The sequence below is a fragment of the Caretta caretta genome, chromosome 5, assembly GCF_965140235.1.
Source record: "Caretta caretta isolate rCarCar2 chromosome 5, rCarCar1.hap1, whole genome shotgun sequence".
Taxonomy (NCBI): domain Eukaryota; kingdom Metazoa; phylum Chordata; order Testudines; family Cheloniidae; genus Caretta; species Caretta caretta.
The window spans coordinates 136,194,222-136,209,974 of NC_134210.1; the positions used below are offsets into that span (position 1 = coordinate 136,194,222).

General features: G+C 47.3%; 1 protein-coding gene across 1 annotated transcript in view; it reads right to left on the reverse strand.

Annotated features, from left to right (window-relative positions):
* Nucleotides 1–1,273: 1,273 nt before the first annotated feature.
* B4GALT1 (beta-1,4-galactosyltransferase 1) overlaps nucleotides 1,274–15,753 on the reverse strand; it is a 57,419-nt gene continuing 42,939 nt past the window's right edge. The window contains exons 3-6 of the mRNA XM_048849746.2: nucleotides 11,268–11,455; nucleotides 9,711–9,833; nucleotides 5,541–5,645; nucleotides 1,274–4,798 (exon numbers count right to left, since the gene is read on the reverse strand). Coding sequence (XP_048705703.2) covers nucleotides 4,663–4,798; nucleotides 5,541–5,645; nucleotides 9,711–9,833; nucleotides 11,268–11,455 — 552 coding nt within the window. The 3' untranslated portion in view covers nucleotides 1,274–4,662. The remainder of the gene's footprint in view (nucleotides 4,799–5,540; nucleotides 5,646–9,710; nucleotides 9,834–11,267; nucleotides 11,456–15,753) is intronic.

Sequence of the window (15,753 nt, forward strand, 5' to 3'; positions counted from 1 at the left end):
CCTCCCTAGGTAACGCATTCCAGTGTTTCACCACCCTCTTAGTGAAAAAGTTTTTCCTAATATCCAATCTAAACCTCCCCCACTGCAACTTGAGACCATTACTCCTCGTTCTGTCATCTGCTACCATTGAGAACAGTCTAGAGCCATCCTCTTTGGAACCCCCTTTCAGGTAGTTGAAAGCAGCTATCAAATCCCCCCTCATTCTTCTCTTCTGCAGGCTAAACAATCCCAGCTCCCTCAGCCTCTCCTCATAACTCATGTGTTCCAGACCCCTAATCATTTTTGTTGCCCTTCGCTGGACTCTCTCCAATTTATCCACATCCTTCTTGAAGTGTGGGGCCCAAAACTGGACACAGTACTCCAGATGAGGCCTCACCAATGTCGAATAGAGGGGAACGATCACGTCCCTCGATCTGCTTGCTATGCCCCTACTTATACATCCCAAAATGCCATTGGCCTTCTTGGCAACAAGGGCACACTGCTGACTCATATCCAGCTTCTCGTCCACTGTCACCCCTAGGTCCTTTTCCGCAGAACTGCTGCCTAGCCATTCGGTCCCTAGTCTGTAGCTGTGCATTGGGTTCTTCCGTCCTAAGTGCAGGACCCTGCACTTATCCTTATTGAACCTCATCAGATTTCTTTTGGCCCAATCCTCCAATTTGTCTAGGTCCTTCTGTATCCTATCCCTCCCCTCCAGCGTATCTACCACTCCTCCCAGTTTAGTATCATCCGCAAATTTGCTGAGAGTGCAATCCACACCATCCTCCAGATCATTTATGAAGATATTGAACATGATAAAGAGATTGCCCTACAGTACTTGTTTGAGGTGAATTGAAAAATATTATTTCTTTTGTTTTTTACAGTGCAAATATTTGTAATAAAAATATAAAGTGAGCACTGTACACTTTGTATTCTGTGTTGTCACTGAAATCAATATATTTGAAAAGGTAGAAAATATCCAAAATATTTAAATAAATGGTATCTATTATTGTTTAATTGCACGATTAATTTTTTTTAATCGCTTGACAACCCTAATTCTGACTCCCAAACCTCCTCAGTGGAAGACCCTGCTTATAGGCCCAACAGAGCCCACAATAGGGTGCTGAAGGCTGCAAGGCCCATCCCTCACTCAGTCCATTACTGTTGGCAGGAGGAAGGGGGTAGAACCTGTGCAGAGGAGTTTAAACTGGAAACCCGGGGTGGCCTGCAACTGGACAGAGTAGCTATGGAAGAGACAGACAAAATACATTTCTTCAAGTAATATCACTACCTGTAAAGACTGAAAATACTTTATTTGACGTGGACGTGAACATGAACATAGGGACCTCAGCTTTTACATGTGGAAATAATACGAGTGATAAAAGTGCAAAGCAAAATCATTTATGGAAAACATTCTGAAAACCTCTACACAGTCCAGCAAATGAGCAAAGGCCACATGATAAAAGGCCACATAACAGAATGCTTAGTATTCTAAAAAACAATTGTTATGATGAAATTAGGTATCTGCATTTGTTTTATATCCGGTTATGTGTTTTAAATTTTGCCCATTTTACAGATGATCACTTCAGTGAGCGTTACCATCGACATCTGAATAGGACCCACCACAAACTAAGATTCAGTCAAAATTCATTTCTGAGTTACATATTTGTTTACTGCTAAGGTCCCTGAAAATCCTAGAGAGAATAATGACTGGATTTCATGGACTGGTCAAATTGAGAAGAAATTTCACAGTTAGATAGATGTACTTTGCATGAGAACTCACCCTGGTGAAATCCTGGCCCAGCACCACAGGGTTACACATATTAAGAAAGGAGGGGGAAGATTCTGTCTTTTAAAAACTTTTCTTAAATAGTTTACCGTTTTAAATATTAGTAAAGGAAAAGTAAATCAGCAGCCCATGGGAACTCGTAAGTGTCTGATATGATACATGCTGTTCTGTTTGTTCAAGGTTTCCTTCCCCTTTTCCTTTTAAGGCACATTTGTAGAAATCTCTAATGCTAACAGCCAGAACGTTACTACTTACATTAATTCCATTCTTTGAGATTTAAAATATGAAAGCTTTCTGTAGAAATTTTCCTGATCTTCATATATTAGTAAGGCAAAACAATCAAATGCAATATATTGTGTCTTTGCAAAGGTTGGGCAGCTAGAGGATTAAACAAATCTCTGAAGATTCAGATGTTTCAGTTGACAGGAGAAGGGGGCAGATGGGGGGTGTGTGTGTGGCGGGGGGAGAGACGCACAAAGATTCTGGGATTTTCCGAAGAGCCTCAGCTGAGTTTGGTTCCCATACTACCCTGGCATTCAGTGGGAGCTGAGGGCCACACTCCTTAGACTCCTCTGAAAATCCCAGGCCACGTTTGGCTACTAATCAATGCTGCTGCATGTGTGTGGGTTTTGCAGAGAGAAAATTAACCCAGATTCTGGAAGGGATCTAAGCTACATGCTACTGCATCTCTGCCAAGACATCAGTAACTTTGTAATGCAATTCCTAGCATGAGTACAATTACACCCAAGAGCAGGTGTTTGCAGGCTGGCTCTTAGGTGAGGATCCTGCAATGGCAGATCAGGTCTTAGTTCCAAACAATGCTGCCAAGAAGTGGTTCTCCCTCGTACTGATCAGAAGCCAGAGCTGTCCTGGTTAACTAAAGGTGTGATCGTATACAGATTTGGTGCACCTTGGTGTGTGGACACTCTCACATAGGTTTGGCTTGTGTTGGTAGGTGTACAGGTGTAAACTAAACCAACAGAGCCAGTTCCAAACAGGTAAGAGAGTGTCCACACTGGCTTCACTTTAACTTGTGTTGGTAGACAAGCCCTTACAAATCAGACTGAAGGGCAGGCACCCCCCCCAGGCACCCCATGGGGTTACTGGGGCTTCTGTCCATGACTTCAGCCATAGCCAGTGGCCAAAAAGCACATTTAAATAAAACAGCCCTCCCCCCCATCTTTAGATCAGCCCCTTCCTTCCTTGTGTAAAACAAATGGGACTTAAGCTCCACTTCTACTCTCCAGGTAAACACACCTAGATGCAGGAGTAACCCCGCAGGCCTGATCCAGAGCTCCTACTAACCCTCACACTGACTCCTGAGAGTTTTGGATCAGGCCCAATTAGCATAAGTCATTTTAGATTGAGCTGGCGGAAAGGTGGCAAAAAGTTCACAAACAATGCTGAGATGTCCATGCTTTGAGGTGAAATTCTGACCTGCTCTAAATGCCATAATGCTGAAGGGGTTTTCATCATGTCATAAAGCGGAAAGGCAAGGTATATAGGATGGCACTGTTGCCTATCTGCAGTTTAAAAATGCTGTGAACAAGAAAGTGTACACTCCTCAGTGGCTGCGGAAGTTACAAACGCGTAGGGACCTGGAACACTTTCTCACATCTTAGACACACTTTTAGCATAGGCTTCAGATCAGCAAAGTAAGCCTGATCTTTACTGTCCTGTCAGTATTAAAGCATTAAAGAACGCAAGAGATTTCATGGACAAATACGTAGCGCAAACTTAATCCATGGCTCACACATCATGAAGCACCATAAGAACCTGTCATTGTGATAACAGACTATTTTTAAGCCTCATTTAACAATTATGCTACATCCTAGTTTAATCAAGGTATTAACATACGTCTCTTTTAAAAACCAAATTTCTCTCACTGCATCTTAAAATATCACAAAACAAAAGGAACAGTGAATTCAAGTTTTATGTACAACAGTAAGAAAAATGCATTTTGTTTTTGTGAAATTTATATGGTATTTAAATGGTGCGAAAAGCTCTTACGAAAGTAAACAAATGTCAGTAAATTTTAATTAAAAAGACTATAGTTTCAGCCCATAATTACAACCAATTTGCCTTTATTAAAAATAGAATGCATCTGGCACTGCTCTATCGAGCAAGAGACATCTTTCCATGCAGGTCACCTGGAGACAGCACTTCTTGCACCAATCATCATATTTACACCGTCCTGGGCAGCTCCCACCAAGCCTAAATGTCCTGTCTATACAGCGCTCGCTGGAGGGCTGGGGCCTTATTAAAATCTCCTCTGAAATAATAAAAGCTGTTGCTGTTACAGATTTTGTAAGATCAATTTTTCCAAAACTTGCTCTGCATAAAATTAAAGAAAAAAGTGTTTGTTTTGGTTGACATGAGACAAGACTAAATGATACTGGCCTCCACTAACAAAAAGTCGAAGACGAAGTATAAACGTGTACAATTTTAGCAGCATTTTCCAGTCCTTCATAAAGTAACAACAGCGAAGAATTTAACGCGGTGTTCTCGTCTACCTAATTTAACATATGGAAGAAATAATACGGGTAGTAATTGCTGATTCATCATTTGTTTGTGAACAATAACATTTGAATAAAATATTTGTGTGGGGAGCACTGCAGCGAATACATAATATCCAGAGTTTTCTGGCAATGTAAATATTTACAACTCTTATTTACAGTTTCCAAACTTACAAAAATACCGTAGAGCTAGAAAGTTGTGTAAAGCCGAGTTTGGGATTAAGAAGTCTCACTTGTCCAGCAGACCGGGAAAAACTTTGCATAGCTGAATGCGGCCTTCTTGTTCATTCTGACTGTAGTAAAAAACAGTACATATAAAAATCCTACGGATCAGATATCCCTGGTAGCTTCTAAGTCTTCACGTCTGCCTCTTCAACACTATTTCTTTGGTGAGCCAACATCCACTGTGATTTTTGTATACAGTGGGTATTTATCCGTTTTCACTACCTTGTATGACAGCGTATTTAAGCCATCAGAATTCATGGTCTCCCTTGTGTGAGCAATTCTGTCAAACCTGTGAAAATAAAAGGATGCAATATTGTAATATTAACGTTGTAATGACTTTGAATTGCAAGCAGTATATTGCACCCACCCGCATCACAGCTCAATGGCCACAAGAAAGGATTAAAACAGGGGTGACCAAACTTTATGGCTTGCGAGCCACATGCAGCTCTTTTAGAATTAAAGTGCAGCTCACAGCGTCCCCTATGCCCCCCCACCCCATTCTCCACCTACCAGACTGGGGGAGGGAAAGCTTGGGGCTTCTGCCCTGCTGTGGTGGGGCTAGAGGCTTCTGCCCAGTGGGGAGAGGGGTCTCAGGGCTTCAGCCCCGCTGGGCACACCTGCCATGGCTCAGGGCTTCAGCAGGAGCAGGGCTGAAACCCTGAGCCCTGGCAGGACCTTTCTGTAGGACTGAAGCCCCAGACCCTCTCCTTCCCACAGGGGTGAAGCCCCGAGCTGGCAGGTGCATCCCGGCACTCGAATTTCTGAAGATGGTCATATGCGGCTTGGAGGGTCAGTAAGTTTGGCCACCCCTGGATTGAAATAATCAAAGTGTACAAAGTTAATCCTGCATCTGGATAGCCCAGCACGTTCCATCAGGTTAGGTACAATAACTGTGTGAACACTCGGCCCACTGAGTAAAGTAACTTATGTGATCAGACCTCTACATAGTAAGGGGAAAGCGGGATAATCCGGAACTATCAGCCTTGAGAGCATGTCTAACGTGTCAAGAAGGTGAAGTGAGATGGACACACCTCTGAGGGTTGGGTTCATTTTTATGGTCTCTTGAATGGCGAATCATTCGGCACTTCCCAATTACAGCATCTGGGCGAGATATTCTCATACCTTTAAAAACCAGCCTGTGAAAGTAAACAAATCAAGAGGCTGCTATTATTCCTAATAAGTACCTGAGTACCCAGTTAAAGCCACTTCTACCTAAAGCTTTCTTTTTTTGGCCCAAAAATGCAGATTCAGGGCAACCAAAACATTTCACAAATTTGTGCCAATTGTTTCAGTCAGAGAAAAAGAAAAACAGTTCTGGAAATGTCAAAATGAATGTCATGAATGGTCACTGGGTGAGAGAGAGAGACCCTAAAGCCCCACAGTGTCCTTGAGCCCAGGCTCCAGCCCGAGGCCAGAATCTACCCAGCAATGAAAGAGCCCCACAGCCTGAGCCCCACGAGCCTGAGTCGGCTGACACGGGCCAGCCACGGGTGTCTAGTTGCTTTGTAGATGTGCCCTCTGAGTACCTTTCCCAGATCTGAAGAGGAGCTCTGTGTGACTCGAAGGCTTGTCTCCCCCCAACAGAAGCTGATCCAATAAAAGATATTCCCTCCCTCTCCTTGTTTGAAATTAAACACTTTGTGTGACCCAATACAAGGTCTTCTGACTGATTCACTTAAAATTCCAAAAAATGTTGGTTTTGGGTTGACCCAAAACAATTTTTTCCCCCAGTTTTTTGGAACTGGCAGTGAACTGAAAAACTCCATCGTCCGCACATTTCTGCTGATCCAATGGTAAAGCTTCCTGAGCCAAAGCAACGGCCCAGGTCACTTCCAACTCTGCCATTTGCAATCCCGCTGATCAGGCAACGCCGTGAGAAAGCGGAAAGGTTTGAACCAAGCTGCAGTGCTGCCTGCTAGATTCACGCAGAAGACGAATTTGCAGTATGGGGTTAACGATACCGTCTCTCTCCTTGCAGAAGGAAGTTAAATTGTGGTGTGTTTGTGTGTGTGTGGGGGGGTCCTTAAATGCCATTTAGCAGGGTCGGCAGCCACACTATTCTTTAGTTTGGGCCACCCACTGACAACTGCCTTCTTAGCTGCCAAAACTACTCCCCGTCCAGATGGCGCAACAGCATCTCTGCAGAAGTGCCCCAGGCGGTCAGTACTGGAACTCTGCTCTTACCCTCTGGCCTCCTATTCTGAACTCCTACACCCGGCTAACGCCTACGGGTTCAATCCTGTAGGGTGCCAAGTGCTGTCAGCTCCCACAGACTCCAGAGGAAGTTGGGGATGCTCAGCACCCCATAGGATCCACCCGTCTCCATTTCTTCCCACCTTAACTGGCTCTCCATTACCTTCCCACAGCACTCTCTCACTTGTCTGTTCCACCCGTACTATTCCGTACACACACACACCTACAGGATGCTCCTGATTTGCCAAAACCCAACTGCCATCTGAACAGAACGCCATTGCGTTATCTGAATCCCATCTTCGGTCCCCAGCGGGGAACAACGCACATCCGGAGAACGGAGCAGAGACCCTGGCTGTGGGGGAGGCCACGCTGCTGAAGAATGATTCTTGCGGCCACTCAGCCCCGCTCTCATGGGAAGGAGTGAGCGGGGCCGTGACTGCAGAGGGGCTCCCTGCTGCTCATGCCCTTTCCATTATCCAAACTCCCAATTACCTGAATAAAATTGGAGTCCCCCGTGCTGCTCGAATAATCGGGAGTGTGCTGCGATTGTTTGAAACTCCCAGAACTAGTGCTCCAGCCTTTAACTCTGCATCTTATGAAATCGGAGCGTGGGACTAAAGCTGGTTTGTTTCTGCCCATCCTTGGGGGCTGGGGGAAGTTTTGTGGTTAGACACTATGTGCAATACGTAGATATAGTTTTACACCTTCTGGTGGAAGATATTCTGTGCTCCTACCAAAATGGTGGGAAAGTGCTTTCAAGCTGTAAAGTGTTCTGGCAACCTAAGTATTACCAGTGTAGCCTAAATGCAGCTCACCTTTACTCGGGTACCATTGAATGTGACAGACAGGGCTCAAATGAATTTATTTATGCTCAGATAAATTGGTTAGTCTCTAAGTGCCACAAGTCCTCCTTTTCTTTTTGTGAATACAGACTAACACGGCTGTTACTCTGAAACCAGACAGGGCTCTTGCCACTCAGGAAATGTGACCCTAGAGCAAGCTTTTCTAACACTGGTCAGCTGGCCCTTTCCTGTGTTCTCTTTGCTGTTCCTACATTGAGTCAAAAGCTACAGAAAATTTTAACTCTCAGGGTAGTTCAGCTCTGGAACAGGCTTCAGAGGGAGGTGGTGGAATCCCCAGCACTGGAAGTGTTTAAGAACAGGCTGGACAAACACCTCTCAGGGTTGGTCCTGCCTCAGTGCAGGGACTGGATTTGGTGACCTCCTGAGGTCCCTTCCGGCCCAATGTTTCCATGATTCTATGATTTCAGATTTTATACCACTGCCTCCCTCTCCCTTTTCTAATGCTCTCTAGCTCTTCTGTAACAGGTTCCAGCCACAGATGTCGGAGCATTTTACAAAGGGAATATAATTTTCCTTTAAGCAGGTGACATCATGCAAAGTTGGTTTTGCTTTTTTTAAACAGGTAAACCCTAACATTTACAGATGTCTCAGCCAACACGTGTGTGAAGTTGTTTCATAAACTCAGGGAAAGTATAAAAGCCTATTACAAGGCCAAGGGGTAGAGAAACATTTCAGATTAAACAGAGATTAGCAAAACCTTTCATGTATGAACTGAAAAATCAAAACACCGGAGATTTCCAAACCCTACTGGTCTGCTCTCAGCGTGGAAAAAAATTGTAAAAAATAAGCACAAGCTGCACTGTGCAAATAGCTCCCTGGGCTGGTTTCCAGGGTATTTTACGCTCATTCCTGGAATTTTTAGGGTTCTATTTTACACTTTACTATTTTGCAGCTGCTTACATTTTGCTGACAGACACCGTTCCCTGTGAACTGGAACTGCAAGATTCCACACTGGGCCGGGTTTCAGATCGACTGTGTTCCTATCATGCAGGTGAGGTTCCTCACTTCTCCCACATGCAGAGAACTTGCCATGGCATGCTGAACAGACCCCCCAAGCCAGTGCCCTGCAGCTCTTCTCCCCACCCCACCTTGAGCTGTAGAGAGTTTCCTGACCGAGTGACTTGGGGGTTGGATTGAGGTGCCTCTCTGCAGGAAGCCTGGCCTTCCCAGCTCCCCTGTCCCCAGCACTGGGTAGGAATCACCGAACATAGCAAGTGAGGAGAAAACAGATTCTGGAAGACAGAAGGAATCTTGCTGCTGCTGACCCATGGCCCTGGCCTCTCTCAGGCCTCACACCGAGATCAGCACCACCAGCAAACTGCTCAGAGAGCTCAGAGCACCCCTCTGCCACTGGGTGCTGGCTGCTCCTCCCTGCCCCAGCTTGCTTTGGCTGGGAGCCAGCACAAACAGTGAGCAGGGCGCCCCATGCTCCAGGGCCTCCCTTGGCTGCAGACCCACACAGCACCAGGTTGGAGCTCTGCATTTGTATCAGCCTGCACCGTGACAGTTCCTCTGGATGAGGAGGGGAAATGAACACGGGCACTGTCAGCGCGGCTATCTGGGTGTGTGCATGAAGGGCAGCTCCAGCTCCCAGCTCACCTTCTCCGACTTGCTGTGAAATCAGAACCCTGCACCAGAGGGGAGACTCCATCACCACCTCCACTTCCCTACGAGGGCTGTGCTGCAGGGGCAGAGATGGCGAAGAGCTAATGGCTGTGGTGGGCAGCAAACACAGCCCTAGCCAGCAAGGAGCTCCGTGCAGCCCCTCAACCCACCCCAACCATAGGACACGGGAGCTGGAATGGACGGATGCTCCCAGCTAGCGTCTCCCCAGGAGGATTCCTGAAGAGCTCTTCCGCTGGAAGTGCTATTTACAGCAGACACACTCCTCACTCCTCTCTGGCCACTCCAATGCACCTCTGGCGAGGCCCTGCCCACAGAGTGAGAGAAGAGGGAAAGCTCTAGCATGCCGGGCTGCAGACACAGCGCCAGCGAAAGCCAGCGGCTTTAAGCATTGCTCGAGGGGGTCATAAGTCCCACACAGACAGGGAGAACAGCGCTGAGGGCCAAGGCTAGCAGAGGCTTCTAGCTGCACAGCAACAGTGGCAGGAAATCTGGCCAAGCACGTTCCAGCTTGGGTCTTACCTGTTATAAATGTCGTCATCTTCGCCACCCCAGCCCCAGTAATTATTAGGAAATCCATTGATTTTTATGAATTGCTCCTTGCTTAAAGCAGACACACCTCCGAAATACTGATTGTAGGGTAAACTGCAAGGGGGAAAAGAGCTTTGTTAGTGCACCAGGCTTGTTACTGAGAAGCCAGGGCCAGACGGTGCCATCAGACACAGCCCTGAGCAAAGGGGTGCATACACGGCACCGCTCGACCTACTCCCACAGACACTGTGACTCCCAGCTTCTGCTTGGTCTCCCAGGGTAGGGCTAGTGATGATGCTGGCCTGGATCAGCAGTAAGTTACTACCCCATGCCTAGCCCTCACTCGACCACCCTGGCCAGTGAGTCTGGCTGTGGGGGTCACGGCCCCATCCCCCCTGCTCCAGGGAGCAGTCAGTGGCTGAGTAGCCTGGCTCACTCCTATGGATCTGGAGAAAAGGTGCAAGAGCCCATGAAGGGTATATTGGCAGCGTTTGTACAGCGTAGCCCAGTCAAAAGCAATGTCCTCTAGGGCCCAGGGGCAGGGCTCCAAATGGGCTTGTTATAACCAAGTTTAGAACAGGCTTCCAAGGGCAGTATTTAAAAACGAGCCTTTGCCCGTTTCCTAACAAGGTCTGCTAAAAGGCACATTCTCCCTGCAGGGTGAATAAGCAGACGGCTGGGGTGATGGTGGCTAGGAAGAGGCATATCCCTGGAATAACTAGCAGGACTGGACTGGGGAGGGGAGGGGAGGGAATGGGGGCTGTCACTGGAATGACTAGCAGGGCTGGATGTGTGTGTGTTCATACATTAGGTGGAGCACAGACAAATTTAGCGTTTCTTTTTTGGTGCCGTCTTCCCTGATCTCACCCACCATAACCACAATGCCTCATCCCATATGTTAATGCCTGAAAATTCTACCATGCAGCCATTTCTAGGTGCAAATATCCACAGGGCTTCCCTGCCACACAGGTCATGATGAATAAGCTGATATGGCCAAGATGATCAGATCCTTGTCCCCAAGAGCAGGCATGGTGACTGCTGGCCTGCGAGGAACACACTCTCCTCACAGCAGAGTGTTACTGAGATTTTCCAATATCCCAGGGGTAGCCATTCTGGAAAACCTCCTGGCCCAGAAATCCTGACAAACTTTGCTACCACAATGCTAAATACAGAGGGCCAAATTCACCCGGGACTTAGGCAGGAGCAATCCCACTGCCTTAAATGGAGGCAGACTGGTGTTTACTGGTTGCTTTAATTGATACGGGATAAGATCAGCAGCTACCGGATGAGTACAAAAAAATCTGAAAAAGATCACCTTCTATTTTTTCTACTCCTGTGACTGATATTTGAAAACTTTTAAGAACAGTTACCTAATCTCTCCTGCAGACAAACCTTTTGTTCCACCTACACTGTGACAAATTGCAGCCAGGAGTGATTTTTCCAGGCCTTCAATATGAGGTTTATACTGGAGATGGTGCCACTCTGCCATAGGCATGGAAGGCTAAAATACAGATGAGTAACAAACGGTCCATTGAAAAGAGCTCTCACCGAAATCCAAACTTATCCATCGATACAGAAAGGTGCCGTGGCTGGCTGTAACACTTGTAGATGTTCCTGTCGTCCATTGGAATTAGGTCTACATCACTAAATACAAAGCAATCATAGTCATATTCTTTCAAAGCTTCTTCAAAGCCTACGTTCAGAAGTTTAGCACGATTAAAGGTTTCTTCTCCATCCTAATTTAAAACAAATAAAAACAATTAAGCACCTTAAGGCGGTTAGTATACACTGTCCATTTCTTACCTGTTACCAAAGCGTCACACTGGACCTCCACTGCCACCAACAGAGTCAAAGTCCCCCTGAGCCCTCACAGCGTGGTTGATGGAATATGACTAGCGCTACAATCCATCTACGGAGCTGGACACTGATGCCCCAAAACTTCTTTGCCCAAATACTGTATTTTCTGGGCAGCTGAATCTAAGTGTAGCAGTTCACAGACATGAGGGAAAGCTGAAATGGTAGACAACAGAATAACCAGAGTTGGACAACACTCCATTCGTCCTACCAGTTACTGATACATGAGCTCCTAGAAGCACAGGTCATCCCCACTTCACTCTCTACACCATCCCATCGCATAGGTGAACCCCATCAACCTTGTGTGGGTATTAGAGGGAAGGTGATCTATGAAATCTCCCTAGCTCTGCACCGGACACTGCCTTCATGTACAGAATGTCACCCAGCAGAGGTATCTTGTGGTATCTCAAATTAAACAAGTGACCTTCCTTTCTGGGGTTCAGCTTGTGCTAAAAACCCTCCTCAGGGGAGAAGTTTGGGCAGAATCTCAGAAAAGCTCCTCTTGGTTTGAGTGGGAGGAGGTGTCTTGGGAAAAGACTAATGGTTCTAGAAGCACATGAAAGAACAACCTACCTAGATAGCTACTAGGGTGTGAAACCTCTCCCCAGGCCTTGGAGGTGCTTCTGCCCTCTGGTGAAGACTGGGTGACCAAAGGGGGTGAGAGGAAGGATGGCTTTGTGGTGAAGACACTGGGTTCTCTCCTGGCTCTCCCCTATGGGACCCTGGGCACATCCCCAAAGCCAACTCAGCCAAGCACTTATTCACGTGCTACCTCTGAGCACACACATGGGCTTGATGAGAGTGAGCCATGCGCGTAAAGCGAAGTGCTCTGCTGGAGAGGGATCAGCACATTCGTAAGTGCTGTGTGACGTGGGGCTGACAGGCCGTGTCTACATAAGGAGCGTGCTGCCAGCCTAGGAATACCGGTATGCTGTGCTGGCCAAATGCCCCTAGCGTGGAGACAGCTATACCGGCAAAGCTACTTTTGTACTGGTTATGGCAAAAGCCAAACAAGCTACGCTGGTTTGCCGGTATAACTGTGTCTGCACATGGGGCTTCTGCTGGCCAGGGATCACTCCCCTTCACATCCCTGACCAATGGATGTGTGCTGGCAGGAGTCGGTAGCGTAGAGCTGGCCTTAGCAAGCACACCCTATCGAGGGGACCAGCAAAGTATCTCCTGACAGTGCCGCTCAGGGGCACCGTCAGGAGAATACCACCAGCGCTTGGCACGATGGCAATTCGCACCTGGCAAAAGCCTGTACAATACAGCAGACAGCTCCTTCAGCGGGGGTCTAAACCTGGACACCAGCTGGGGTGGGAGCCTCTGGCACTGCCCCACACGTTACCTCCATCCATCTCAGAGTCTGGGGAGACGACTGCTTGGCTACACACACAAGCATCACTTCCACAAGAACAGAAGTGACTCAGAAACTGGGACTTGGTTCCTAAGTCACTTAGACACTTTTGAAACTATTATGCACCATTCTTACATATCCCCTGTTTGAGGGTAAGGTTTGTTGTTCCTCATAAAGGGCCTGATCCTGCACCACTGGCTTGGAGCCCAAAACCTGTAAGGGGAACAGGCAAAAGGAGCAATGGGCGGCAGAAGTGACCCACCCCTGAAGACGACTGAAAGTTTTGCCATTCTGGAAAGAGCCTTGGACCCTTAGAATACTATCAGTCAAAGAGGTCCAGACAGTGGCCACACCCCAACCCCTTCTCTCCTGGGTTCCAGTGAATTCCCCCATGCACTTGGCTATTACCGCAAAGCTAAGGGCATCTGCAGCTTTGCTGAAAGTCATTTACCTCCATCTACAGGGCAGCAAGCATCAACCACAGAGCAGCACGTCTGGAACGCAGGTTGAGCCTGTGCTGAGGAACAAGGAACGGAAGCTTAAAGGTTCCCAGTTTACTCTCCGATTGGCCCCTCTGCTTGGCTAATAAATAATCTGCCCGGTAAATCATTAATCCGAACGGGATAATGGATCTGGCTCTTAGGAACCATGTTTCATTCACTAAATCCTGCAGCTACTTTAGTCGTGCAAAACTGAAGGACAGTTACACAGGTACAGGCCTGGGTTTTTCACAAGCATTGGCCTCTCTGAGCTCCCCCTAAAGTCAACGGCGTGCACTGGCCTGCGTGACTGCCGTGGGAGCCGTTACCATCGACTTCGCTGAGGAGCCAACTCAAGCTAAGTCAACGGGAGGCTTCCTGAACCTGAAATACCAGCTGCCGGTTTCACTGATTTCACAAAGTTCGTTTCTAAGCCAGGTTAGTTAAATGCAATTTTCTCACGAAGACAAGGCCTAACAGGTAGACCCCAACCATGCAAAAGTGGTTCTGCCGATCCTTGAGCAACAGAAAGTGAACTGAGCGTGGAGGGTGGGATGGGGTAGGGGAAGGGTAGAGAAGTGCATTAAGCAGCAGTGAGGTACTTCTGTCATCTAATTTAGAGATTAAAAACAAATCAGATACAAATAGGAAATGGAATCCAAATAAATGGAAGGGCTGAGCTCTAGCCACAGACGCAGACATCCTCTTAAAGAGGGACTGCCTGGCCAGGTGAGAGTCAGACACCAGTTCAGAGGGCTGTGTATTTGCCAGGAGGCTGTCACTCCAGTGCTGTGCAAGGAGTTGCTTAGGATCGCTGCAGGATAAAATGCCTAAAAACCACTCCCATCTCGGGGGCCAGCTTATCATTGCTCAAGCTGTTTCTGATGGTTATGTCATAGATGGAGAACTCCATTTTTCCTACACTTTCTTCACTGTTCCAGTAATGAACTAGGTGAAGAAGGCCTCTCACTCGGATTTATGCTCCCTAAGCCTTTATTTTTAGGAGCAACTTCAACCACCAACCTCCAACTTCCTGCAATTCTTACATGGCAGTCCAGTTCGAGGCCTTTTGAGTTAGATTTAGGACCCTTATCAACTCAGGGTGTTTTTTAAGTCACTCTCCAGAGTAAGGGTTTAGGAAACAAGCTGTTGATTGAACTGAAAACAGAGATTGCTGCCTGGCTGGGACACAGAAGTTCTCAACCGGGTCAGACCACCCTCACCACTGCAAGCTTGAACTGCCATCTGCTCAGCTGGACAAGCACATCCATGCCCAGGACACAGACAACAAGCATTTAATCCATTTGGTGTTTTCCCTCTATGCTTTATGCCTAGACCCTCTCGATGTCGATTCAGACGGGTCTGTGGACCCTAGAGGCAGTGGCGGTTTCTCTGATGAGACTGTTATTACAGCCAGACTCCTCCGACTCAGACACAGCCCTTGGCTTTGCTGCAGCTTGGAGGACTGCAGGGGTCCTTGCGGCAGCACGCGCAGGCTGTGATCCACAGAGCCCTAGAAGGCTAAAATGCACTTGTACATGGTCCATGGAGAGTTCTCTAGGCACATGGTGCTGGGTCCTCGTTTCCAGTGGCTAAAATCTACCCAGCCCTTTCCTGGTGGGATGGGTCCCTCCCATAGGCAACTGCTGTACTTGCCACAAGGACGTTGTATGACTGCGAATGGAAGGGGGGCTGTGTGAGCATCAATGGGAGGGGAAGCTGTTCCCAAGACACGATCCCTGGTATGGAAAAGCTTCTGAACCCCTGCCCCAGCAAGGACACAGCCAGGGCGATACAGCTGCGATCAGAACAGGAAGGAGTACACAGAGGTTTTTTGTTTATTTGTTGTTAAAAAGGGCTGTGCGTTTCTTAACTGGTGACAATTTAGAAGCACCGTCAGGGCTGGAGTAACAGATTTAAATTTCCCAGTATCCCATGAGCTGCTGAAGGGTTTAGCCTCAAACTAATCCCAACGCTTTCAAAAGGAAAAATACAGAAGTAGGAAATTCACTGAGTTTTGTACTCTCTCTCCTGATTTATTTTTGGTGATGGTGGTGGGACGAGGCTTGGTAAAAGCAGAATAATAAAAAAAAAAACAGGGCCAGATTCTAATACCCTTTCTCTGGTTTAGTATCCCCTTGCTCTAGGAGTGCTCTCGTTGGCTTCAATGGTACCATTCAGTGTAACAAAGGCTACCAAAGCTGGGCCCTGAATCTGTACTAAATGAATAAATAATATCCTCTTCCTCCTGGCAAAAGAAACCTCCCCCCCAGGGGAATGCTACTGTGCCCTGGGCTCAGCCAGGTGCTGCTGTGTAGCTAGCTTCCACGCACGGTGTGTTTGC